At 52.2% G+C, this 24042-nt stretch overlaps 1 protein-coding gene and 1 long non-coding RNA gene across 9 annotated transcripts in view; one reads left to right on the forward strand and one right to left on the reverse strand.

The window, feature by feature from the left end:
• LOC134732467 (uncharacterized) overlaps positions 1–24042 on the reverse strand; it is a 54093-nt gene that overhangs the window by 6986 nt on the left and 23065 nt on the right. The window lies entirely within an intron of this gene.
• The window catches only part of LOC129462388 (protein tweety homolog 2), a 49118-nt gene that overhangs the window by 3460 nt on the left and 21616 nt on the right, over positions 1–24042 (forward strand). For 3 of the 8 annotated variants that reach the window (XM_063617751.1, XM_055242325.2, XM_063617753.1), the window contains exons 2-4: positions 5371–5543; positions 14544–14655; positions 20806–21026. In XM_063617751.1, coding sequence (XP_063473821.1) covers positions 5371–5543; positions 14544–14655; positions 20806–21026 — 506 coding nt within the window. Of the gene's footprint in view, positions 1–4154; positions 4172–4549; positions 5167–5370; positions 5544–14543; positions 14656–20805; positions 21027–24042 lie in introns of those variants that run through there. The other 5 variants (XM_063617752.1, XM_055242323.2, XM_055242322.2 and 2 more) reach the window with 5 other exon arrangements.

Here is a 24042-nt window from a genome sequence, read left to right on the forward strand (position 1 = left end):
TTGGGGAGAAGGGAATGGGCATCTGGCACTGAATCCAGCAGTGTCTCTCTGAGCAAATGAATGAGGCACTTCGGTGTCCCTGCCTGGGCGTGAGTGCCACCGTCACCATCCAGCCAGCCCCTCAGGGGAGACCAGACACTGATGAGCTCAGTTCTTGAAACATCTTAGTAAGCTCCCAAAGGCTGTGCAAGTGTTAGTTATTGCTACTGTCAACAGGCAGGTGGCCACATGTGTGCTTCCTGTTCCAGCTTCCCTTGCCCAAGATCAGCCGACCAGCCGCTCTTTCGGGACGTGTGTTAGGAGGCAGAGGATATGTTGTTAATTTTTTTTGTGTTTAGGCATGTATTTCCATGTATTCTCTCATTGGTTGGTTCGGTTCATAGATTCGCCAAAGTACAAAGTGGAGGGTACACAGTTGGGGACTGGACCGGAACTGCAGGACTTCCTGCTTCTGACCTGGGGGCAGGTCTGAGGAAGAAGGACCAGGCAGCAAGCCCATCCCAGCCAAGATCTGAGAACAGCTGAGGTTGGGATGAGGAAGCCCCATTCATCCAGTGTGAAATTGAATCATGGTCATCAGACAGTCATGCCGTGCCTGGGAGAGGGCTTAATCTTTCCCAGTGGGGCTGGAAGGGAGCCTCTCCCTCTAGGTGCTCCTAGTTTCCCTCTCCCAGCCTCCCCCTGAGACTGGCACACCTCTCTCTATGTCTTCTGGGGCCAGGGGCTGTTGTCCCCTCCCCTGTCCAGTGCAGAAGACCCTTGGGTCCCGCTGCTGTGGTCACTGTGGCCCCCAACTTGGGTCCCAGCTTGGCGGTCTCCGCTCTGGATTTTTCACGCCACAGTGACAAATCAGAAATAATTGAAGTCCCTTTGATGACGGGAGAGGCAGAGTCTAAGCACCAGTGTGGGAGCTGGGGGACTGGTGTTTCTCTGGGACAAGGAGGTGGCTGCAGGGCACAGTGGGAGGCGTGGGGAGGTGTGGGAAATTGTCTTGGCAAAGCTCTGTCCATCTGAGCAGGGGGGCCTGGAAGCAGAACTCTTGGCTCCCTCTTCCATTCCCCTCCACCTCCATGAACACGGGGACATGAAGTGTTAATTAGGAGCAAGAAAATAATTGCCCATTAGTAGCAGCAGGTGCCACCAAACTGGCCCTGGAAGAGGGTGCTGCTTGTTGGGGGGAGAGGGGCAGGCTCCTACCTGCTCTTTTCCCTCCTCCTTCCTCCTCCCTTGCCCACCTTCCCTCTTCTTTCCTCTTCCCTTCCCAACTCCTTTTCCCCCTATACCCTCTCACCCTGTCCCACCCACCACCCCCAATTTTTTCCCAGCATCTAGGTGGGGTTCCCAGGAGGGTTTGGGAAGTAACTCCCTAACAAAAGGCTTCCAAAGGCTGGGCAGTGTGGTTCATGCCTGTAATCCCAGCAGTTTGGGAGGCCAAGGAAGGAGGATCACATGAGCCCAGGAGTTGGAGACCAGCCTGGCCAACATAGTGAGAGCCTGCCTGTATTTTTTTTTAGAAAAAGGAAATTAAAAAAAAAAAAAAAGGCCTCCGAGTTTGGGTTTCCCAGGCCTCGCCTTCACTGGAGCTGGACAGCATTATCAGAAACCTAATTGAGGCCAGCTGCCCAGCTTGGAGAGGCCCCAGGCCACAGAGGCTCAGCGGCTGCCGAAGGGGGAGACCGGGAGGCTGGAGGAGGCTTGAGAGAGTGAAACGGAGGAGCCGGGTGCATCCCCCACAGCCTGATCCTTCTCGAACGAGCCTTCCTTGCTGGGTGGGGACATTGGTAGATGCAGGAGCTTTTCCCACTGGGGATAAAATGATAGTGGGACTGTTCAGGGGGCAAACTCAAAGGGTAGCTGGGGGCAGGCTGGATGGTAACTGGGCTCCAGGCTACACAGGAGGGTTATCTGGGGCTCCCTTACATTTTTTTGTTATTAGGAATAACTTGGTTAGGCGTGGTGGCTCACGCCCGTAATCCCAGCACTTTGGGAGGCCGAGGCAGGTGGATCACTTGAGGTCAGGAGTTCGAGACCAGCCTGGTCCTTTTGCACTAAAAGTACAAAAAAATTAGCTGAGCATGGTGGCACATGCCTGTAATCCCAGCTGCTCAGGAGGCTGAGGCAGGAGAATCACTTGAACCTGGGAGGCGGAGGTTATAGTCAGCCGAGATCACGCCACTACACTCCAGCCTGGTGACAGAGCAAGACTCCGTCTCAAAAAACAAACAAAAGAATCCCTTGAACCTGGGAGGTGGAGGTTACAGTGATTTGAGATTGTACCATTGCACTCCAGCCTGGGCAACAGAGTGAGACACTGTCTCAAAAAAAATGGGAATAACTTACAGGCAAGAGTGTAATCTTGAGTGCACAGCTCAATGAATTTATTCCCTCGAGCACCTGCATGCGTGGTGTGTGTGTGTGTGTGTGTGCAACACCATCCCAATCAAATTGTATTCCTGATCCCCCAGAAGCCCCCTTCACGCTTTCTTGAAGTCCGCACCCTCCCAAAGGTAGCAATGATTCGATGATTCACATTTCTCTGGCTATTGATGAGTATCTCTGACTTTGAACTTCGTATAAATTAATCCATAGTGTCTCTGCTGTTCCGTGTCTGGCTTTCTCCTTCAGCCTGACTTCTGGGAAATTCATCCCAGAAATACCGTCATGTATGGCTGCAGTTTCCTTTTCATGGCTGTGTAGTATTCTGAGACTATAACACGTGTTCTATATCTTCTCTCTTGTTGGTGGACGTTTGTGTCTTTTTGGGTGTAGGCTGTGACTGCTGTGTGAAGCTGCTGTGAACATTTGTGTATCTTCTGAGGGACACAGCCCTCCTTTCTGTAAAACAGAATTGCTGGGTCATGGCATGCATGTTACACAATGATTTGCAATTTTTTTTTGGCTTGGTTTGGGGTTTTTTTTGGGAGGTTGGGTTATTTTTTTTTTTTAAGAGATGGGATCTCAGTATGTTGCCTAGCCCAGGCTAGACTCAAACTCCTGGGCTCAAGTGATCCTCCCATCCCAGCCTCCCCAGTAGCTGGGATTGCAAGTGCATGCCACCAGGCCTCACTGGTTTGCAAATGGTTAGGGGGATCCCTGGGCTTTAGCAGAGAGGCCTCAGGGGCTGCTAAGGGGTGGCCAGGACAAAACTTGGCATTTCTATCCACTCCTCACTCAGATGGAGCTCTGTGTTTCAGGGCTCTGCTAAGCAAGTCAGTTTGAAGAAAAAGTTAAGCTACTGGAAAAAGTTTGAGAACTTCTGTTGACACCAATCGAGTGCTGCCCAGACTTTAATGGAATATATGTTGCCTGGGATCATCTCTAGAGGCAGCTCTGATTCACTGGCTCCAGGGTGGAGCTAGAGATTCAGCACCTCTAACAAGCTCACAGATGTCAGGGCCACAGGTCATGGGGTGGTAGACTTCACTTTGAGGAAAAAGGATCTCAACTCCTGGCTGTTTTGGCCTCCTCTGCCTTGGCCTGGGCTGCAGGGCCCTCTGGTGAAGGGGCATGGACTGAAGACCAGAAGAGGGGCAGTGACTTTCCACCATCTCTTTCTACCCCTGGGCTTGCTGGGGTCAGTCCCGGGGACAGGCCGTGCTAATGAGTGGTCCAGGCGGGGAGAGCCCCAGCCCCAGCCCCTGCCACACTGTGAGGTCTTTGGGAGATGGAGGTGCCCAGATCTACTGGGCCCTGGCTTCCCAGCTGCCACTTTTTTTTTTTTTTTTTTAGACAAGATCTCCCTCTGTCACCAGGCTGGAGTGCAGTGACACAATCATAGTTCACTGCAGCCTCAGCCTCCTGAGTAGCTGAGACTACAGGCACATGCTACCATGCCCAGCTAATTTTTTATTTTTTATTTTTTTGTAGAGACGGGGTCTCCCTGTATTGCCCAGACTGGTCCTGAACTCCTGGGCTCAAGCAGTCCTCTCACCTTGGCCTCCCAAAGTGCTGAGATATAGCAGTGAGGCACCACACCTGGCAGAAAGCCACATTTTAAGTCAAATCCATCTGTTCCCCTCCCAAGTGAGCCATCTCTCCTGCCTTTTTCTGGTCTGCCCCCACCACTTCAGCTGAGAAGTCTGCCAGCCAAGAGTGACCAGCAGAGCAGTCCATGTCAGAGGCCTGAAGGCCTGCCCGCATCTCACAGGGCTGGCAGCGTGGCGTCCAGCAGGTGTCTGTCCCCCTGGAAAATGGCCCCAAAGCCCCGGACTGCAGACCCTGGCCTTGGTTTGTCAGGGCTAGCTCTGTGTGTGCCTGCCCCTGCACAAGTCTCGTCTCCGCCTTAGACCTCAGGGTCCTGGAGTACCCCCTTCCTGCTGATTGCCACCCCCTGCATAGGTTTCCCTGAAACAGGCTTCCCCGGCAGCGTCCCTGGGGCACTAGGGATTCGGGACTGGGAACCCCTATCAGGGGTGCATGGGAAGCAGGGGTGGCTGTCAGCTCAGGAGCCTGACTTAGAGCCAGGTCCAGCCCTGGCTGGCGGCTGCCAATCCCGGTGCCATCTGGTGCCCATCTGGCAAAATCAAGAGATGAGTGAGCAGAGAGTGGCAGCAGGCCTCCTGACAGACTGGCTCCCATTGCAGGACCCCAAGGTGCTGGGCAGACCTCAGGCCCCTCCTGCCGCTTCAGAATTCTGGCTTTGCTGCTGCCTCTGGCACTGGAGGTTCAGCTGTCCCTGTTGGGGTGCAGTGGAAAGTACTCCACAAGTTGCATATTCTGACTGTCCCGCCCCCTCACGCATCCCCCAAGCATGGAGCTGGCTTCTCAATTCTCAGGATGGACCCCAACACCTAGAACAAGCTCTTCACATTCTGCTAGAGGATGATGCCCAGACTGGGACAGCGGGGTCCTTGCACGGAAGAGGCAACAGATACACAGGGCTGTCCTTCCAGGCCCTGTCTCAGTGGCACTCAGCGCCCGAGGCCTCTGGGTACTCTGGTCCTGGATGACGTCCCTCTCCTTGCCTTTTTCCCTTGGCCATGGAGCTCACCACCCACAGCCCTCCCTGCTAACCGGGGATTCCTGCCTTGTCCCCTGAGTGGTTCAGACTCTTCATCAGCAGGGCCTGGTCCATATCTTCATCCAGGGTCCGAACCAGAAACCGAGGACCAGCTCTGGCACCCCTCCCTCACTGACCACCAGGCCCACCACTTGGCCTCATGCCCTGTAAGCTCCATCACTCCCACCCGAGTGCCTCAGCACCAGGCCTTCTGTTTACAGAGTAGAAACTTGAACCATAGGTGGAGCTTGGAAGGATGGACGAGAGACGCAGCTCAGTGCCGGTCCTATCCACAGCCCAGGTGGCAGGGCACTTCCAGAGCCCCTTACTGCAGGGATGAAAAGTGACAACAGGCCTCCACTCTCTTCCAGTGGCTGCTGTTCCTGGGGCTGGTGGCCGCTGTCTGCCTGGGCCTGAACCTCATCTTCCTTGTGGCTTACCTGATTTGTGCGTGCTGCTGCCAGCAGGATGATGCAGTGCAGACCAAGCAGCGCCACTCCTGCTGCATCACCTGGATGGCTGTGGTGGCCGGGCTCGTCTGCTGGTGAGTGTCCCTGGACTCTGGGCCTGGGGTGTGCGGCTCAGTCTGCAAGGGGCCAGGGACTGTTTGACCATGTTCTCCTGACCAAGCTCTGGCTACCTTGATGGAAAAGCTTGTCCCCACATAAATGTTGTCCCTTTTTTTTTTTTACCAAGCATCAGGAATCAGATGCCTGGGGTGGTGATGGGGTTTCCAGAAAGGTCTCCTAAGTGGCCCCTCCAAACCCTCCCCCAATGTGGGTTTGTCCTGTGCCCAGCAGCCGTGCAGGCAGCATTTCTGCACCGACACTGGGCATCTCCAGTCTGTGTGCCTGGCCCCTGCCAGCTGCTGCCCTGGGTCTGTGAGGTCAGAAGAAAGTTTGACTCCAGCACAAATCAATTCCATCTTCTTGTGAGATCAATAGTTTTTAGTGTCGTTAGCCAGTTCTTCTTTGCTTTGGATGAGGAAGTGAGAATTTCTTTTATTTATTTATTTATTTATTTATTTATTTATTTATTTATTTTAAAGATGGGGTCTCACCCTGTTACCCAGGCTAGAGTGCAGTGGTGCGATCACAGCTCACTGCAGCCACAAACTCCTAGGCTCAAGCAATCCTCCCACCTCAGTCTCCCAAGTAGCTGGGACTACAGGTGCACACCACCATGCCTGGCTGGCTTTTTTTTTTTTTTTTTTTTTTGGTAGAGACAGGGTTTCATCATGTTCCCCAGGCTGATCCCAAACTCCTGAGCTCAAGTGATCCACCTGCCTCAGCCTCCAAAAGTGCTGGGATTACAGGCGTGAGCCACTACACCTGGGCTGAGACTATGTTGCTCAGGCTGATCTTCAACTTCTGGCCTCAGACATTGCTCCCCCCCTCAGCCTCCAAAAGCACTGGGATTACAGGCATGAGCCACCATACTGGGCCTTAAAGTGACGATTTATAACTCCCATGTAGGAGTCCATACCCAGCCCACCACACTGCCTGACCACTCCGCCCCAGCCAGGGTCCACATTCATCCTGGCTGTTTTCAGGAGTTGTTGCATTTTTCTTGTTTTTAAATCTATAGAGCCTTTTCCAAAAGCCTCTAGTGTCCACGCAGAGATGCTTCTGGGGTGTGGTCACCCTAGAGAGTAGAGTTTCCCACTACCCAGCAGCAGGCTGGCAGCCAGGCAGGTCCCGGTCAGCCTGGGGGTGAGGATGCCTGGGCTCTCATACCCAGGCAGCTCACCTTGCCACTGCGAGTTTCTTCTCTGTTGGAAAATGTTCTTGATCTTGTCCTGCCTGTAGTGTGAGGCTCACCTAAGCCAAAACTCAAGTGAGACGCTAAAGCAGCCTTGTGGGGTGGACAAAGCTCTGAGCACAAGGAAGGGGACCAAGGCTGCTGCAATACATGGCCGGGGCTGAAATAAGAGGCTCAGAGGACAGAGTTCTGGACAGGCCGGGAGGTCACAGTTGAGTGTGGTTCCCAGTAGAGTGGAAGAGCTTTGAGAAGCGACTGTGGTGTTAAAAATCCTCCTGCATGGCCGGGCGCAGTGGCTCATAACTGTAATCCCAGCCCTTTGGGAGGCCGAGGCAGGTGGATCACCTGAGCTCAGGAGTTCGAGATCACCTTGGGCAATGTAGTGAGACCTCACCTCTACAAAAATGAGCCAGGCATGGTAGTGCATGCTTGTAGTCCCGACTGAGGCAGGAGGATGATGAGCCCAGTGAGCCATGATTGCTCCACCGCACTCTAGCCTGGGTGATGTGACATCCTGTCTCTTACACACACACACACACACACACACACACACACACACACACACACACGACGAACTTGTCTTTTGAAGAATACTTTGGAACGGTAAGAATGACATGAGAGGTCAATTATTCCAATATGGAAGAATTATCTGCAGTGTAGGGAAAACTCAAGGTGGAAGGAATGTGCGTGGCAGAATCCGTCCCACAACATTCTGGGCGTTACTTGTGCCAGGCAATAGGGCACCAGCAGTAAGAAAACAGGCACCAAGTCTGCTTTCATGATCTGTCAGCAGAGGCTGAGAACAGTACACCAGTTTGTTTTGAATCATTACAACTAAGGAGTGAGGGCCGGGCATGGTGGCTCATGCCTATAATCCCAGCACTTTGGGAGGCCAAGGTGGGCGGATCACTTGAGGTCAGGAGTTCGAGACCAGCCTGACCAACATGGTGGAAAACCTGTCTCTACTAAAAATACAAAATTAGCTGGGCATGGTGGCGGGTGCCTGTAACCCCAGCTACTTGGGAGGCTGAGGCAGGAGAATCGCTTGAACCCGGGAGGCGGAGGTTGCAGTGAGCTGAGATTGCGCCATTGCATTCCAGCCTGGGTGACAGAGTGAGACTCCATCTCAAAAACAGAAAAACCAAAAAACTAAGGAGAGAGCTCTCAAGGAAAGGAGCAGGCATAGAAGTGGATGGCCCACCTGAGTCCAGGCGTTCCTGGGTGATATGGGCACCCAAACCCATAGGATGAGAAGGCATTAACTTGGCAAAGGTGGGGGCAGGGGAGGCGGAGACACCTCCAGGCAGAGGGAAGAGGAACGTGCAAAGGCCGTGAGGCAGGAGTGAGCATGGGGCTAAAAGAAGCCAATGTAGCCGGGCAGAGGGAGCAGATGAGGGGGTTGGGGGCACTGCTGAGGGTCTGGGTGAGCAGTGAGGGGCAGTGGGATGGGGAAATTGTCACGGGGTCAGAAGACACAGGGAGCAGATGGGGTCCAAACCATGGAGCAACTCATAGGCTTTGTCAGGGGTCGGGCTCTTTAAGAGCCAGGGGAGCCACTGCAGGTGCTCTGCAAAGAGGTAGGGTGACCGGATACCTCCAGTTGAATGGAAGCAAGGTCGGCGGGAGTATTCGGAACAGCAGGACTTGAATGTGAAGAGGTGGCCATCAGGTGACCGAAGAGCTCAGAGGCCTAATGAGGGCAGTGAGCGACCCTGGGATTAGCAACAGCAGGAGCCACCACCACCTGCAGGCCAGAGGGACACAGGGAGAGGCTATGTCACCAGGGAAGCTGGAGCCACACAGTCTGCCTATCAGCAGCTGCAGAATGAGGGGAGCAGGGCCCTGGCTGCCTTACCACTACCTCCAGTCTCCTACCAGCACCTCCGTCGGCAGAAGCCAGCTGGCAGGGGAGCTGGAGACATTCGGTGTGAGGGGTCAGCCTCCTGTGATGGAGAACAGGGCAGGGGACAGAGGAGGGACAGGTTCAGGCAGAGGGTCACATAGACGCGAGCAAGAGTAAAACTCAGGCCATCAGGGAGGCCCAGCTGGAGAGCAGCGGGCCTACACCTGGGTGTGGACAGTGACCTGAGGGGAGTGCCCAGAGGAAGAGTCAGCTAGGGAGGTTCTGGGAGGAGCTGCTGAAGTTCATCTGCAGGTTTTTGGCTTAAGCCCCCGGATGGGGTGGCGGTGCTATCCTCCAAGGCACGGGACATTGGCAGGGAACTGGAAGAGAAGCAGGCGGTCACAGTTTGGTTGTACACAGATGGAGTTTAAGGTGCCTTTGAAATATCCAAGTGGAGTTGGAGTTATAAAGCCAGGGTCATGAGGGTGGCCGGTGTGGAAGTCACACACACGGGTGACCTGCCGTAGGAAGCACAGAGTGAGAAGAGAAGGGGGCTGGGGCCAAGCCTGGAGGAAGCACAGTGTTCAACAGCTGGGACACAAAAGGTGCCTGTGAAGGAGACCACAAAACAGTATCCCACCAGGAAGGGCTGGAAATGCCGCAAGGGCACAAGAGTCATGGGGCAGCGTGTTGCAGGAAGAGGAACCAAGCTGATCACTGCATGTGGGAGGGGGTTGGGAAAAGCCCTTGGGTTAAGTGGCAGGGAGGTCATTGGTCACCTTCATTGGAGCTGCATCCACTGGGACACAGGAACAGCCAGATTGTGAGTTACGGGAGGGGTAGGAAGGAGAGTCGGGACAGCAGCAGGAGAAGGGATGGAGGTAAAGGCTGGGGGGCTGAGGTGGGAGGACACATGAGCTCTGCTGATGTGGTTCCACCTGAAAGAGGGGGATTGAATCCACAGAAGAAAAGACCAACAAGGGGCTCCTGAAAAAGCAAAAAGGATAGGAGGATATACCTCTTTGTACTCCTCTATTTTGTGGGGAGGGTAGTGATTTTATATTTGGGAAAGAATAGTGACACACCAGGGGGAAGGCAACACCACCAACTCACTTATTCTCCCTCAAGCAGAACAGTTTTTCCCATGGCCCAGGCAGGACCAATGACCCCAGGAGAGACCAGGAGACCCTCATTAAACAGCCAAGGCGATTTTTTTTCTTTTCTTTTCTTTTTTTTCTTTCCTTCCTTCCTTCCTTCCTTCCCTCCCTCCCTCCCTTCCTTCCTTCCTTCCTTCTTTCATTTTGTTTTTTTTTTGAGATGGAGTCTCACTCTGTCGCCCAGGCTTTAGTGTGGTGGCACAGTCTCGGCTCACTGAAACCTCTGCCTCCCAGGTTCAAGAGATTCTTCTGTCTCAGCCTCCCGAGTAGCTGGGATTACAGGCACTCACCACCACACCCGGCTAATTTTTGTGTTTTTAGTAGAGATGGGGTTTCACCATGTTGGGCAGGCTGGTCTCGAACTCTTGACCTCATGTGATCTACCTGCCTCAGCCTCCCAAAGTGCTGGGATTACAGGCTTGAGCCCCAAGGTGATTTCTGATCCCCAAAGATGAGGCGTAATTTCACAGCCCCTCCTGGCCCATCGCCGATAAACCCACAAGGCCCGAGAGAATGAGAGGGATAGGAAAACGCTGGCTTCATATTGAATCCCCGGAAAACACTAAATCGTGACTCAGAGAGCTAGAAAAGGATGAACACAAGGAGTCAACAAAAGGGCTTCTCAGAGCACGATACAATTGGTTCATTTTCTTTTAAATAAAGTTACAAATTGGAGGATCATGGGAAGACAATTCATTTAATGTATGAATATCTCAGCTGAGCAGTTGGTGAAGCTACTCACCTCTGTGTGGATACAGTTGCATTTTCTATGATGGTGCATTTAACTGGGTTCAAAGCTAGTTACACAACTCTGGTTGAATCCAGTGAATATTGACTTATGCAGTGGATTTCTAAACTGTACAGTGGGTGTGTGAGAGAGAGACAGAGATACGTAAAGCATGCAGGAACCTCGTTTTGTTTTTTTTAATGTCTCCTGCCCCCACATCTTGGATGATACAGGAATCTCATTTTAAAAGGCATATTCCCAGACCACACTGATGGAATGGGCCGGGCTGCTTATCTGCACTTAGCAGGCTCCCCAGGTGATTCTGTTCCTGTGGTCCGAGGACCACATCCTGAAAAACACTAAATTAGGAATCGAGGGCACCTGGGAAGGAGGTTTCTTTTTCTTTGCTTTTTTTTTTTTTTTTTTGAGATGGAGTCTTGCTCTGTCTTCCAGGCTGGAGTGAAATGGCACAATCTTTGCTCCCTGCAACCTCTTCCTCCTGGGTTCTAGTGATTCTCCTGCTTCAGTCTCCCGAGTAGCTGGGATTACAGGCATGCGCCACCATGCCCAGCTAATTTTTGCATTTTTAGTAGAGACGGGGTTTCGCCATGTTGGCCAGGCTGGTCTTGAACCCCTCACCTCAGGTGATCTGCCTGCCTTAGCCTCCCAAAGTGCTGGGATTACAGGCATGAGCCACTGCACCCGGCAGGAGGTTTCTATCACAGTCCTCCAGGGGGTTCCGTCCTAGATCCTGTGTTGTTTGAAGAACAATATAACAAATATAAGTGTGGACGTGTACATTCATCTCCCCCCACCCCAACCCAAATGAGCATTTTGGATGAAAACTCAGGAGGCTGCTTAATCAATCTTCAGATGGTCTCAAGTTGTGCAGGTCAGATGGAATATGATGGATGACAAGAGTCAAGATTTGAAATGATTTGTTCATGCTGGAATTTTGGACTAAAACCAACTAGATGAGATTTCACAGGGATAGATTTAAAGTTCTGCTTTTGGTTAAAACAACACAAAAATCAATACAGCACTACAGGAAGGAGGAGAGACTGAGCTTAACAACAATTCTTGGGAAGAAATTCAGGGGCTGTTTGTAGACCACAAGATCAGTGGGGGCGGGGGGAACCAGGGCGGGCGCAAGTTCAGGTCAGTGCCCCGGGAAGTGGAGGACCTAAGGCATGAGCCCTGCTGCTCTCAGAGCTGATTAACAACCTGGACTTGACTGACTCACTCAGGCCACATTTAAGAGTGACATTAACCAATTAGACTTTCATTTCGAGGACAGTGATGGCGTGGGCAAGGGTCTGGAGACCTTAGTCCCGAGAAGGACACCTGCCCACTTGGAGAGCATGAGGTGAGAGTGTTATGAGGAAGCCAGGTTCAGCTGTCTGATGGGGCACTGTGCAGAACTGGAAACTTCTTCCAGGCTGCCCTAGAACACAAACGAAGATCCAGTGTGCGAGTGGCTTAAGGAGGCAGGTGTCAGCTCAGTAGAAGAAGGAACATTCTATAAGTTGGGACTTCGCAGTGGAAGAACAGACTGACATGGGTGGCCTGAGGATGTTGGGGGAAAGGGTGGAGGATGTCGAGGGAGTGCACAATTCCTGGCAGTGTCAAGAGAGACCCAAGTTTGGCAATGGGTGTGTGATGTCAGTAGACCTCAGCGATTCCCAGGCCCACCTGTGTCAGAATCCCCTGGGGGCTGGTAAAAGTGCAGGTAACCTGGGCCCTCCCCAGACCTACTTCGTCAGCATCCCTAGGGCTGGCTACAGTCTCCCACCTTTTGGAGTCACAGGACTAGAGGACAGTATTTTCCTATTGCCCGAATAAAATGTCCTGTAGAGCCAGCCTGCCAGGGACCCTGAACCTTCACCTTCCCACCCCCAACCCTACATGCCAGAATGTGAGATGTCATCCACCTACTCACCGCAGCCCCCGGGAAAGAGTTCCTCGGCTAAAGTCCAAAACCTGCTCTCCACAGATGTTTATAGCAGCTGTATTCAGAATTGCCAGAACTTGGAAACAACGAAGATGTCTTTAATAGGTGAATGGATAAACTGTGGTCCATCCAGACAATGAAATATTATTCAGCACTGAAAAAAATGAGTTATCCAGCTGAAATAAGTCATGGAGGAATCTTAAATCCATATTTAATCCATATTACTAAGCGAAAGAAGCCAATCTGAAAATGCTCCACACTGTATCATTTCAACTCTATGACATTCTGAAAAAGGCAAAACTAAGGAGAAAGTGAAAAGGTCAAGGGTTAAGGCCAGGTGCAGTGGCTCACACCTGTAATCCCAGCACTTTGGGAGGCCGAGGCAGGTGGATCACCTGAGGTCAGGAGTTCGAGACCAGCCTGGCCAACATGGTGAAACCCCGTCTCTACTAATAATACAAAAATTAGCCAGGCGTGGTGGTGGGCGCGTGTAATCCCAGCTACTCAGGAGGCTGAGGCAGGAGAATCACTTAAACCCAGGAGTCGGAGGTTACAGTGAGCTGAGATAGCGCCATTGCACTCCAGCCTGGGCAACAGAGCGAAACTCTGTCTCAAAAAAAATAAAAATAAAAATAAAGGGGTTAAAGGGGAGGGGGTACTTAATGGGCAGAGCACAGAGGAATTTTAGGGCAGTGAATCTACCCTGTATGATATGGTAATGGTGGACACGTCGTCTTTTCATTTTTTCATTTTTTTTAAATTTTTTGCAGAGATAGGGTCTCACTATGTTGCGCAGGCTGGTCTCCAACTCCTGGGCTCAAGCAATCCATCTGCCTCAGCCGCCCAAAGTGCTGGGATCACAGGCGTGAGCCACCGCACCCAGCCAATGCATGTCATCCATATGTCCAAACCTATCGAATGTGCAACGCTGAGAATGAACCCTAGTGGAAGCTGTGGGCTCTGGGTGATGACGATGTGTCTGTCTGGGCTCATGGTTGTAATGGATGTGCCACTCTGGTGCGGGATTTTAGAGTGGAGTAAGAGGCTGTGCGTGTGTGGGGCAGCAGATATATGGGAACTCTCTACATTCCACTTAATTTTGCTGTGAACCTAAAACTGCTCTAAAAACAAGCTTTTTTTTTTTTTTTTTTTTTTTTTTTTGGAGACAGAGTCTAGCTCTGTCACCCAGGAGGGAGTGCAGTGGCACGATCTTGGCTCACTGCAATCTTCACCTCCTGGGTTCAAGCAATTCTATGCCTCAACCCCTGAGTAGCTGGGATTACAGGCATGAGCCACCGCACCTGGCCCTAAGCTTATTTTTTTTATTTATTTATTTATTTATTTATTTATTTATTTATTTATTTATTTATTTTTATTATACTTTAGGGTTTTAGGGTACATGTGCACAATGTGCAGGTTTGTTACATATGTATCCATGTGCCATGTTGATTTCCTGCACCCATTAACTCGTCATTTAGCATTAGGTGTATCTCCTAATGCTGTCCCTCCCCCCTCCCCCCACCCCACAACAGTCCCCGGAGTGTGATGTTCCCCTTCCTGTGTCCATGAGTTCTCATTGTTCAATTCCCACCTATGAGTGAGAACATGCGGTGTTTGGTTTTTTGTCCTTGCGATAGTTTACTGAGAATGATGTTTTCCAGTTTCATCCATGTCCCTACAAAGGACATGAACTCATCATTTTTTATGGCTGCATAGTATTCCATGGTGTATATGTGCCACATTTTCTTAATCCAGTCTATCGTTGTTGGACATTTGGGTTGGTTCCAACTCTTTGCTATTGTGAATAGTGCCGCAATAAACATACGTGTGCATGTGTCTTTATAGCAGCATGATTTATAGTCCTTTGGGTATATACCCAGTAATGGGATGGCTGGGTCAAATGGTATTTCTAGTTCTAGATCCCTGAGGAATCGCCACACTGACTTCCACAATGGTTGAACTAGTTTACAGTCCCACCAACAGTGTAAAAGTGTTCCTATTTCTCCACATCCTCTCCAGCACCTGTTGTTTCCTGATTTTTTAATATAAACAAATATTCTCCTCTGTGTATCACCTCTAACCTCTGTTTGGGATCTTGCTTATAGTGCTGCGGTGGGTGTTGGTTTCTATGGAAACAGCGAGACCAACGATGGAGCGTACCAGCTGATGTACTCCTTGGACGATGCCAACCACACCTTCTCTGGGATCGATGCTCTGGTAAGTCTCCCGGGCAGCTGGCCGGGTACAGGCACAGCCCACAAGGTCAGTGTGGTCAGAGCAAGGGTCCCCATCAGATCCCAGCTGGCTCAGCTGCACACGGAGGGGCTGTGTGACGCCCGAGGGCTGGACCCCCGCCTGCTCTGCAGTTGCCTCTGCTGGGGCAAATGGGCAATTGTGCATCCCAAGCCTGGAGGGGTGGCAGGGATGGGGGTGAGGACCAAAGGAGGCAGCTGTGGGATCAAACCCCATTTTCCAGCAAGCTGAACACTTTCTGATTTGTCAAAGGAGACCTTGAACGTGGAAAATCAGCCCCACTGCATTTTTTGTGTTCATTTTAAGTGCTGCATATGGAGTATTGCGGGGTCCAGGAGATGCCAAGAGGAAAAAACTCTCTTCAGAAACAACTGAGGGCTGGGCGTGGTGGCTCACTCCTGTCATCCCAGCACTTTGAGGGAGGCCAAGGCATGTGGAGCTCAGGAGTTTGAGACCAGCCTGGGCAACATGGCAAAACCCTGTCTGTACCAAAAACACAAAAATTAGCTGGTTGTGGTTTGGTTCCAGCTACTTGGGAGGCTGAGGCAGGGAGATCACTTGAACCTGGGAAGTGGAGGTTGCAGTGAGCCAAGATCACACCACCACAGCCTGGGCAACAGAACGAGACTCCATCTCAAAAATTAAAGAAAAAAAAATTGAAGAGCCCCATGGCGTAGGGTGGTGGAGACCTGCCCCAGCTCCTCGGGGCTCTGGCTTCCAGGCAGTGACTCCAGGTGAGGGCTCGCAGTGAAGGATGCGCTGGCCTGGCCAGGGGAGGTGTCAGACTCTTAGGGGAAGGGGAAGGCTACTCTGCCAAGCAGGGCTGGATTTTGTGGCAGAGGCTGCCTGATACACACGAGCCTTTTGCTGGGGCTGCCACCCCTCTGCTGGGGACCTGGCCCAGGGAGGAGCACGACAAGGGTGAACATCTGAGGACTTGGTTCCCTAAAAACTGCCTCTGCCTTTTCTACCCCAGCTGCCTAGAATTGGAGTTTTCCCACATTTTGACCTTGACCCCCACACACATCATTCTCACTCTAAGCACCAGACCTTTTCAGCTGCTTATCCCAGCAGCCTCTGCCACAAAATCCAGCCCCAACAGGAGAATTTGGCCATTGCCCCGGCATCCTCCAGAAGAGGATTGGACCCCATTTACCCCCCTCCTGCTCCCTTAAGCTCCTCTAAGGCTTTAATCCCTCAGTCAACAAGGGGGGTCAGGGGAGTCACCTTAAAGAGACAGCTGTGCTGCTCCTCTGTGACCAAGTCAATTGTGGGAGGAGGCCCTGGCCTCCAGAAAGGGGCTGAAGGTGGCTACCAGACCAGGGGCCCTGGTCCTTTGCAGAGTTCATTCCGCCGCCCGTGTCCACTGGGACCCATCCCCATAGCTGAGCGCTGATTCCCGGTGTGTAGATGCTAGTCTGGAACAGCCTTGCGGGGTGAGCTGGGGTGGCTGGGTTAGAGGAGCTGAGGGACAGCCAGCTCTGGCCTGGGAGGCAGAGATGTGGCCTGGCTGGGGAGAACTCTGCCTCTGGGCACCCACCCTTGCCCCAGGCCCTGGCGGGGAAGGGCCCCATGGTCACTGCCCTCTAGGCTCTCTCTGCCCCTCCCTGCCATCCTGCTGCCTGCCTCCTCTTCACCCACCAGTACCAGGATCGCTGGAGGAGGAACCTAGCCCCGAGAGGAAAATCCCCTGCCCTCCCCACGAGGGCACCAGGGCCATGACCTTCACGGGTTTAGAGAAATTCCCAGAACTCCCTTATGGGAAAACATCAAGTCCTAGAAGTCCCTATCCCACAGGATGGCAGCTGCCAGGGAGGGGAGCTGGGAACAAGTCCCCAGGCTGGGGCCTTCCACCCCACCGCCTGATGGTGCTCCAGGGCCAGGTTTGGACATTTCACAGCAGGCCCCACTCTCTGAAATCCCCCATGTTCCCAAAGGGAAGGGTTCTGTATCCCTGGAGATCAGCCCCTTGTCCTCTCTGTTGTTACTGAGAAGTGAGGTCAGGAGTCCCAGGGCTTCACACTGGTCCAGCCAGCCCATAGCTGCCTCCAGCCTGCGGGTGGCCACCTCCCCCTCTGGTGTGAACCCCTAGGGCCCAGGTGTAGCTGCTGCCTCCAGGTGGAAAGGCGGCACCTGGGTCCTTGCTAGGACCTGTGAGGATGGTTTGGGCCTCAGGGTGGACACCCAGCACACCAGTCCTCGGGGCTCCAAGGGAGGCAGCAGATCTTAGAAGACTTCCCAGATCCAAGGGGAGAAGTCCAGATATCAGATAAATGACATTAGTGAGATAATGTCAGTGAAAGTGCTGGTAGACTATAAAGTACACTCAGCTGTATGACTGTGATTACCGTGCTATTAGAGTAATTACTGTAATCACCTTGGGGTCAACGGGAGGCTGGGATCTGGGACGCTGTGGGCGGCAGAGGCAGATGGGGGACTCGTGGGCAGGTCAGGCAGGACCTGGATCTGGGCCTTGCCAGAGGCCAGATCACGCAGCTGAGTGGCCAAAAAGAAGCCCTCTAGGGATGCACCCAGAGTGGGGTGGGCCCTGCTCCAAGTCCTCCTTTCCTGGACTGGAAGCCCCACACCTGTACACATCCAACTAGAGGGACACCTGTGCCTTGGTGGGTAGGGGCAGTGGTTCAGGGATCAGGCGGTCCTGGGAGGGCTGCATGCCCCAGTCTGGGGGAGTAGAGAGGAGTCGTTTCGGGATACCAAAACTTCCTGTACCTGGTAGCCAGCACGGCCCCTCCAGGCTCTCTCATGTGAGCCCGCAGCAGGCTGATGGGCAGCCCTCAGGTGAAGAAACTGAGGCACAGGTAGGCTGCATTGCTGGTCCAAGGTTGAAAATGTGTGTTTCAGAGCAGAAGCCAGAACCCAGGCCTCCTGGTCTTAACCCCTTACCTCCACTGACCTGGCCCATCCACCCTTCCAGATAAGCTCACTGAGTGCCGGAGAGTCCTCCCTCCCAGAGGTTTTCATACTTGAGTTTGCATCAGAATCACCTGGAAGGGTTGGTAAACACTGATTACAGAACCCCACCCCCGGAGGTTCTGATTCAGCGGGCCTGGGTCAGGGCTGAGAGCCTTTGCTTTTGTGAGTGAGTTCCCAGGGGGTGCATCTTATGCCCCTGGTCCTGGGGCCACACTTGAGAACTGCTCTTTCCTCTAGACCATGGTCTCCGCCACCTGTAGCTCGTCCCTAAGTCTGCCCAGCCTGGAAAGCTGACTTGTCCCTCCTGTTCCCAGAACTTCCCATGAGAGAGAGCCTGATTCCATCTCTGGGTCATCCCACCTGTCCCTGGGGGGAGTACTATGTACCAAACCTTTAAGGATTTGGGGATGGTATAGATAAGTGGGGAGTTGTAAGTAGGTCACTGCTGTCATTCTTATTTTTTAAAATTTTAGGATCTTTTGAGCCTAGGAGTTCAAGAACAGCCTGGGCAGCATAGCGAGATCCCATGTCAAAAAAACAATTTTTTAGATTTGTTTCCTGTGGGAAAATATCAGGAAGAAAGAGAAGGCATGACAAATACAAATACTGCCTTCTCTCTTTTTTTTTCCCCTAAGGAGGAGTTTAAGAAATAGAGAAGTTAAAATGTAGAACTGTGAAGGAGAAAACAAGTGGCCTTACAGAAAAAGTTTACAGATAATTTTTTAACAGCCCTTTGCTCTGAAGTTTGCTTGATATAATATAGAAATGTCACCTATTACTGGGTTTGTTCAGAATGGCACTATTCTTTGATAATAGTGCCATTTGTATCAATGGTTCCAAAGTGGTTGTACATTTATCTTATTAAATTGAACAGCCAAGTGTACTAGCATGACATTTAGTTACTGAATGTACTTTTACATGGTTTGGGGCCTTTTCCCCTGTGCTACGGGCTGTCGAATCTGTATAGGGTAGAGTGTCTCCGTACTCTGGTATCTCTTAGTCCTTAACCAGCTCGTAAGAACAAAGCATAAGCCAGAAAACGGAACAAGCCGCTGACACTGAAAAAAAATAAAACAAAATGAAACAAAGAGAGCCATTCTCTTTTCTGGAACCAGGAACTCCCAGCATAGCGCAGATGTAAAAGGTCACGCAGCTGATGTGAAGTCCCCATAACACAGAGAACACCGTTGGCTTCCGAGAGTGGAATCTAATCGGCCTTGCTGATCTCACTGTGGGAAGTTTCTGCCTCTTCTTCTGTGTCATTTTTATCTCCCAGACCCGTGGGAGCTGAAGGCTGCAGAGTGTGGATTAGCGGACACTACCCCACTCCTGGCCCGTTGTGCTTCTTGGTTTATCATGACAGTTTCAGAACAACAAAGCCCTTTCTCCCCTCGCTGCCAGCAAGGGCGTGCTTGGGGCTGCCAAGCTGCACCCCGGGGCTCTGCAGGCACCCTGGGTGTGGGCCGTGGGAAAGCCCCGCTAACCAGTACGAGCCCTGCCTGTGCTCTTCAGAAGCCAGCAAGGGTCGACCACTAGGACCATGAGCAATGGATGGACATGGCCAGGCGTGGAGGATCATGCTTGTAATCCCAGCACTTTGGGAGGCTGAGGTGGGTGGATCACTTGAGGCCAGCAGATCGAGAGACCAGCCTGGCCAACATGGTGAAACTCTGTCTCCACTAAAAATACAAAAATTAGCCGGGCATGGTGGCGCACGCCTGTAGTCCTAGCTACTTGGGAGGGAGGCTGAGGCAGGAGAATCACTTGAACCCGGGAGGCGGAGGTTGCAGTGAGCCAAGATTGCACCACTGCACTCCAGCCTGGGTGACACAGAGTGAGAGTCCATCTCAAAAAAAAAACAAAAAAAAGAAAGAAATGGATGGACAGGCTACTCTGGCACACTGCCTAGAGGGTAGCCCTGCTCTGCAAAGAGCAGTACCTTTAAATATAAATAAATAAATAACGTTTTTAACTGAATGGCCAGCCATCAACTTTCTATTTCTGTCTTTGCATTGGCAGATGTTTCCTTCAGGGTCCACTCAACCCCAGGCCCTTAGGGCTCAGCCAAGGGACAGGAGCCTGTCTGCCCACCCAGCAGGACACACGTCCAGGGGAGGATGTGAATACAAGGAGAAGCGCCGGTTTCCTCCTCCTGCCTCATGTCCAGGCTCGTCAGAGACAGGATCGCAACTGTTTTTGTTTTTGCAGAGTCCCATTGTCCTGCCTTCACTCAGCGTTCGGGACCCAGTGTGCTGCGGCTAGCGCACAACAAAGCCTTTCTCTTATAGAACAATTAGCAATCCTGTTGTGGGGATACAAGGTCAAGGTAGCAACATAGAGTCTGTTTCTCTAAAAGAGAATTCGTAAGCCAAAGTGTTGAAAGTTTTAAGAGAATCTTCAAAGAATAATGGATTATTTTGTTGGTTTCTCCATCTGGGTGTCTCTCTCTATATATAGTAAAGTATAGTAATGAATGCTTATGTTTATTCCAGCCCTTTACAGCAGGGGCCATGTGGTGAGCACACAGGATAGCCTCCTTAGTAGACAGCAACAGAGGCCCCAGCCTCCAACACACAATGGTGTGCTCTTCTGGCACCAGCATTCTCTCTCTTGGAGCCCAGATCCTGGTTAAGGCCAGGTCAGGGACTGTCCCCTGGTTTGAGGGACATGAGGGCTGGGTGGGCAGTGGCGGCCTCTGTCTTCAGTTCTTCCTCCAGGGGCACAGGCTGAAGATCTTCAGGGCTGGGGCAGCATGGTGTCTTCCTTCATGCCTAAGCAGGCCAGACCACTTTTTTTTTTTGACACATAGTCTCACTCTTGTCGCCCAGGCTGGAGTGCAATGGTGCGATCTTGGATCATTGCAGACTCCACCTCCCGGGTCCAAGTGATTGTCCTGCCTCAGCCTCCCAAGTAGCTAGGACGACAGGTACATGCCACCACACCTGGCTAATTTTTATATATTTTTTTGTAGAGACAGGGTCTCACTATGTTGCCCAGGCTGGTCTCAAACTCCTGGGTTCCAACAATCTGCCTGCCTCAGCCTCCCAAAGTGCTGGGATGACAGGCATGAGCGTAATTTTCGCACCTGGCCAGACCACCTTCTGAGGCCTGCAAAGACCTCTTCCGGGATGAGAATCAGAAGCTTTACCTCCCTGGCTTTTGCCCCCTGCTCCTCCCTAGGTTTCTGGAACTACTCAGAAGATGAAGGTGGACCTAGAGCAGCACCTGGCCCGGCTCAGTGAGATCTTTGCTGCCCGGGGCGATTACATGCAGACCCTGAAGTTCATACAGCAGATGGCAGTCAGTGTTGTTGTTCAGCTCTCAGGACTGCCTGTGTGGAGGGAGGTCACCATGGAGCTGACCAAGCTATCTGACCAGACTGGCTACGTGGAGTACTACAGGTGAAGGGCCGGCGGGAGGCAGAGGGAGGGGCAGCAGCAGCTACATCAGCTTTGTTTATCCAAACCTGCATGTTGAGCTCCAGGTGGAGAAGAGCCACTGGAAAGTCTTTTTTTTTTTTTTTTTCTTTTTTTTAGACAGAGTCTTGCTCTGTTGCCCAGGCTGGAGTGAAGTGGTGCGATCTCAGCTCACTACAACCTCTACCTCCTGGGTTCAAGAGATTCTCTTGCCTCAGCCTCCCTCCCAAGTAGCTGGGATTACAGGTGTGTGCCACCACGCCAGAATAATTTTTGTATTTTTAGTAGAGACAGAGTTTCACCATGTTGGCCAGGCTAGTCTCTTGAGCTCCTGGCCTCAAGTGATCCGCTGGCCTCAATCTCCCAAAGTGCTGGGATTACAGGTGTGAGCCACCATGCCTGGCCCACCAGAAAGTCTTGATAAGCCATTGGCCAAAATCAAGAGAACACGGGAGCTTACAGGGACCATGTGGTGAGCATGCAGGATAGCTTCCTTAATAGACAGGCAGCAGAGGCTACAGAGGGTAGGGATGTGTTCACGCTCCCCATTCCAAAGGCTGGACCTGGCGTCGGCCTCCAGTGCACAACGGGGCGCTTCTCTGGGACCAGCATTCTTCGTGGCTGGTGCAGGGTGGAAACGCCACATGCTTCATAGGTTCCTCACCTGCCAGAGTTCATGGGACAGGATTTCTTGTACCCACAGACACAGCCACAGGGTTACGGGGGGTTGAAGAGATGAGCACCCAGCTAAGGGTGCTAAGAAGTTGCCATCAGGGGAGGCTCTGACCAACAAGTCATTGTGCTCCCAGGGCCTGGGCCTAGTGTGGAGGAGGCACAAGGGAGGAATGAGGCTGTGTCCCCAGACTCACTTTTTTTTGCTTTCTTTTTAAGACAGTATCTCACTCTGTCACCCAGGCTGGAGTGCAGTGGTGTGATCATGGCTCATTGCAGCCTTGAACTCCTGGGCTCAAATGATCCTCCCACCTCAGCCTCCTGACTAGCTGGGACTATAGGCACACAACCACGCCTGGCTAGTTTAAAAAATTTTTTTTTGCAGCTGGGCCTGGTGGCGCACACCTATAATCCCATAATCCCAGCACTTTGGGAGGCCAAGGCAGGCAGATCACCTGAGGTCGGGAGTTCGAGACCAGCCTGACCAACATGGAGAAACCCTGTCTCTACTAAAAAATACAAAATTAGCTGGGCGTGGTAGCGCATGCCTGTAATCCCAGCTACTTGGGAGGCTGAGGCAGCAGAATTGCTTGAACCCAGGAGGTGGAGGTTGCAGTGAGCCAAGATCATGCCATCGCACTCCAGGCTCAGCAACAAGAGGGAAACTCCATATCAAAAAAAAAAAAAAAATTTTTTTTTTTAGAAATAGGGTTCTTGATTTGTTGCCCAGGCTGGTCTCAAACTCCTGGCCTCAAGCATTCCTCCCACCTTGGCCTCCCAAAGTCCTGGAATTACAGACATGAGCCACCGTGCCCAGACCAGCCTCACTTATGTTAGAACCTGAGTGATGGGGGCTGAGGGGCACCCCCCTCACTTAGTTGTACAAACTCATGCCCGTGTCATCTGACCTCTGGGGCTTTGTTTACATTTCCCTTGTCTCCCCATTCGCCAAACCCCAGCCTAGCCAGAGGCACTGGACACAGTCAGCGGAGCAGGGACCTGCTGCCCCTCTGCAGGTGCAGTGTCCAGTGAAAGTTGCTCTGGGGCGAGCACAGGAAGGAGGCAGCAGCCCCAGCCTTTGGAGGGCTCTCGGCTGAATGGTGGCCTGGGCTTGTGCTCCCAGGGCCTGGGCCTAGCATGGAGGAGGCACACGGGGAGTGGAAGCATGAGTCACGAGGAGCGAGTATCAGTTCTTTGGATCCCTGCCCACTCCCTCTATTTGTTGGCTCCTCTTCAAGCCATTGATGAAAGTCAGAGCCTTTAGCTCAGGGTTGCACAACTTACTCCTGTTTTCTGGATTTGTGTCCCCATGTGTCATAAAGCCCCACCCCAGGAGGTCACCGCTGGACTGAGTCCAGGGGCCTCTCCCCTTCCCAAAAATAGGAAGTGGCAGGTCCCTGAGCAGAGGGAGCTCATGAAGTCCCCAGCTATGGGGGTCCTCCCCACACCTTGCCTCCCCAGCCCGTCCAGCCCCTGCGTCTCCGCCATGTCCTGGATGCTCTGGATTGAAAGGACCTTGGTCCTGCTCCCCAGCAGATGGATGCTCATGGACAAAAATGCCTCCCTCCCAAGGGACAGAAGGAAACTGCCAGCTCTAAGGACAGTCTGTGACCTCCTGTGACCCCAAAACAGGGGTGTCTGATGAGTCCCCTGATGCATGGGCCATTCATTGCCTGGGCCTTCGAAATCTTATGTCAGGCAGGGGCAGGGGGTACAGAGGTATCCATTTTGGCCTTACTCTTCTCTGAGCACACCTAGCAGAGGACTGTGTATGTTTAAGGGCCTCATGTGGGCGTTTTGATAATGACACTGATGGAATTAAGTCAGAATTTACATATCAAAGGCGGCTTATTGTTAAGGCGATTTTATTAAAATAGTGGAAGGATGGTGCCAACTGCACATCAGCTATTTCAGCATGGGTGATTGACAGGACCCCCTGTGAGTCCATCCCCCTCTCCCCACTGCTTATTCAGGTTGAGGCAGAAGAGGTTTGGCTCATGCTGTAATTCTAGCACTTTGGGAGGCTGAGGTGGGTGGATCACCTGAGGCCAGTAATTCGAGACCAGCCTGGGCAACGTGGAGAAACCTCATCTCTACTAAAAATACAAAAATTAGCTGGATGTGGTGGTGCACGCCTGTAGTCCCAGCTACTTGGGAGGCTGAGGCAGGAAAATTGCTTGAACCCAGGAAGCGGAGGCTGCAGTGAGCCGAGATTGCACCACTGCACTCCAGTCAGGGCAATAGAGTGAGACTCTGTCTCAAAAAAAAAAAAAAAAAAGCAGACGTCTAGTCCAAGGTTGGCACCTAAGGCTCCTGAACAGCAATGATA

This window comes from Symphalangus syndactylus, chromosome 14 (assembly GCF_028878055.3).
Source record: "Symphalangus syndactylus isolate Jambi chromosome 14, NHGRI_mSymSyn1-v2.1_pri, whole genome shotgun sequence".
Taxonomy (NCBI): domain Eukaryota; kingdom Metazoa; phylum Chordata; class Mammalia; order Primates; family Hylobatidae; genus Symphalangus; species Symphalangus syndactylus.